The sequence below is a fragment of the Squalius cephalus genome (genome assembly GCF_949319135.1).
Source record: "Squalius cephalus genome assembly, chromosome: 19".
Taxonomy (NCBI): Eukaryota; Metazoa; Chordata; class Actinopteri; order Cypriniformes; family Leuciscidae; genus Squalius; species Squalius cephalus.
Window position 1 is genome coordinate 19,024,445 of NC_137140.1, and position 2,642 is coordinate 19,027,086.

The following is a 2,642-nucleotide window of genomic DNA, read 5'->3' on the forward strand; positions in this document are numbered from 1 at the left end:
TGATGCACAGTGTTGTTGTGCTGGTGCAGTAATGGTCTGGTCTGGTCTGGTCTGGGGGGACAGGGACTGCAGTAATCAGAGCAGCCGCAGACGGTCCAGCAGAGGAAACGGCGTCATGGGAACGGACCGGGATTCCGCAGGGAACGTTATCAGATCGCACTCTCTGTGCACTCAGAGTCTGACAGGAAACGCCACATGAGCGCGAATATCTGTGTGATCGTTACAACGCAAAACAACTGGACTTTAATCATTGACTGTTTCATTCTCACCTGCTAAAATATCAAATCACGGCCAACTTTTAACAAAGCGTAGACTAATAACAAAAGCAAAACAACGATTTTTGACCGAGCGGTGTTCAAACATGGCAGCGAGAATCGAGATCGATCTCAGGCCACACACCGACATCTCGCGCCGCGGGCTGTTTGCTCGTGTTTCTCAGTCCTTCATACGCCACTTAATGTTCTTTTGAACACACATCCCCTTTTTAGTCACGGAAACACAATTTATGGCTATTATGTCGTATTATAGATTGCATCTACAGAAGCCAAGAGTTAGTGCCGAGAGATATGTGATTCAAGGGGCCACAACTTTGTGAGAGGAACACAAACAACCTGAAAGAGTTAAGACTAAAGACACGAGAAACATGTTTGTTAATGTTTCATTCGTCGTTCAATTATAGTTAAGAGGGTCAGACTATAAAAAGAAACACGACAAAACAAAACATCCAATCCCGAGTAGGACTGGACCACCCAGAATCAAAGAGTGAATGAGTGACTGGAGTTTGTTGATCACGCCCCGGGTTCAGACGTTTACAGTAGTTCCAGTCATGTACGCCCATTACATGAGCATCTGAGCAGCAGCCGGTCACTTACACTACACACATACACACACACTTCTCATGAGAGCTGCTTCATTTATCTTGGCCAGCTAGAGCCTTTTTTATTATTATTATTATAAATCACAAAGGCTTTCCACCCTGGACGTCTGATGATGTTTGACAGCTCGCAATATCCTTATAACTGTTTTAACTATGATGGAGAAGGATATCCCTCTTGTGCCACAGATGAAGAGAAGAAAGTGTGTCGTCCGGCTTACAGGTATTTCATTATTATTTATTATTATTAGTAGTATTAATAATATTTTTTTGTTAGATGAGAATAAAAGGTAGTAAAAAATATATATTTTTGCACATTTACAATCATTTTATGTTAAGTTAAATACATTGTTGTAAAAGTTGTTGATGATATTTTAAATTATTGTTTTGTCTGGCATTGTTTTATTATTTTATATTTCAAATTCTATTTCTTAATGTGGCGAATGGTGTTGAGCATTTCAGAGGGTAATAATATTTATTATATATTTATAAGTAATGAATGAAAGTTTATTATATTATATTATTTATATGAAACATTTTAAAAGTTATAATGTATCAGCTATATACTATGTAAAATGAAAACAATATGTAATATGTAGTAATTATAATTACAGTATTTTTTTATGAAATTATGACAATAAGTTTATGCTGTTGTCTAGATCAGTGAAGACTTGCAATAAAGCTTTTGCAATGTTAGCAAGATTAATAAGTGTTTCAGAACATTTAAAGCATATTATATTCTTAGTTTTTATTAATTATTTGTGTGTGTGTGAATGATTACAAACGAGCATGCATCCCTTAAATTAGGGCATACAAGCCTCTTTAAAAGGACAAATTTTCTCTAACATGCGTTTTCTGTCTCTCTATTAGTTACATTGCACTAATAGCGATGGCTATACAGCAGAGCCCAGAGAACAAAGTTACCCTATCTGGAATCTACGAGTTCATCATGAAGAGATTTCCTTATTACAGATCCAACCAGAGGGCTTGGCAAAACTCAATTCGGCATAACCTCTCTCTAAACAGCTGCTTCATAAAGGTATGAGGATGGAGGCTGGATGTATATGCTAAAATGTAAACGTAAAGTACCCAGATTAAAAAAAAAAAAAAATAAATAAATAAAAAAAAAACTAAGTGGATGAACAATTTTCATTATACAAATATAACCAGATTGTTTTGTTATGCTGTGCAACCAGGCATGACTGGAAGTTCTGAAATCAACAAACGTTTTAAGAAAAAGTAAAGAAACCCCATAGTTATAATTGTAAGGGCATTATTACTAATGGTTTTCTTAACTTTAGGGGTTTGCTGTAACTGGCTGCTGATTATTTGTTTTCCTCAGGTGCCCCGTACGGAAGGTAACGAGAAAGGAAAAGGTAATTACTGGACGTTCGCCACGGGCTGCGAGTCCATGCTGGACCTCTTTGAAAATGGCAACTTCCGTCGCCGGCGCCGCAGACGCAACTTAAAAATGGGCCTGAAGGAACCAGCCGAAAACTTTGTTGCCACGGACACTCATCAGGGCGTCGCAGTAAGATCCACAGAATCAGATTCGTTCTGCCCCGTGAACACCAGTCACAGACCGGCCCAAAACAACCCACCCCTCAGCAAACCTGAGCCTGAGATCAAATTCAGCATTGACTACATTCTGTCCACGCCGGACCCTCTGCCAGGGTTCAGAGCCCCTAACAGTATAGCTGGAGCTGTGATCCACCACCTGGAGCCACAACATCTCAATCTACACTTCTGGACCATGTAACCTAAACCA

General features: G+C 39.0%; 1 protein-coding gene across 1 annotated transcript; it reads left to right on the forward strand.

Annotated features, from left to right (window-relative positions):
• foxl3 (forkhead box L3) lies at positions 1-2,642 on the forward strand. The gene is made up of 3 exons (XM_079851483.1): positions 1-1,097; positions 1,745-1,913; positions 2,217-2,642. Exons 1-3 carry the CDS (start codon positions 988-990, stop codon positions 2,631-2,633), a joined length of 696 nt encoding a protein of 231 aa, XP_079707609.1. The 5' UTR covers positions 1-987; the 3' UTR covers positions 2,634-2,642.

Coding starts and splice junctions, on each gene's coding strand:
- foxl3 (XM_079851483.1), top strand. CDS start 988: ATGATGTTTGACAGCTCGCAATATCCTTATAACTGTTTTAACTATGAT. Junction 1,098..1,744: donor GTGTGTCGTCCGGCTTACAG/GTATTTCATTAT, acceptor TCTCTCTATTAG/TTACATTGCACTAATAGCGA. Junction 1,914..2,216: donor TAAACAGCTGCTTCATAAAG/GTATGAGGATGG, acceptor TGTTTTCCTCAG/GTGCCCCGTACGGAAGGTAA.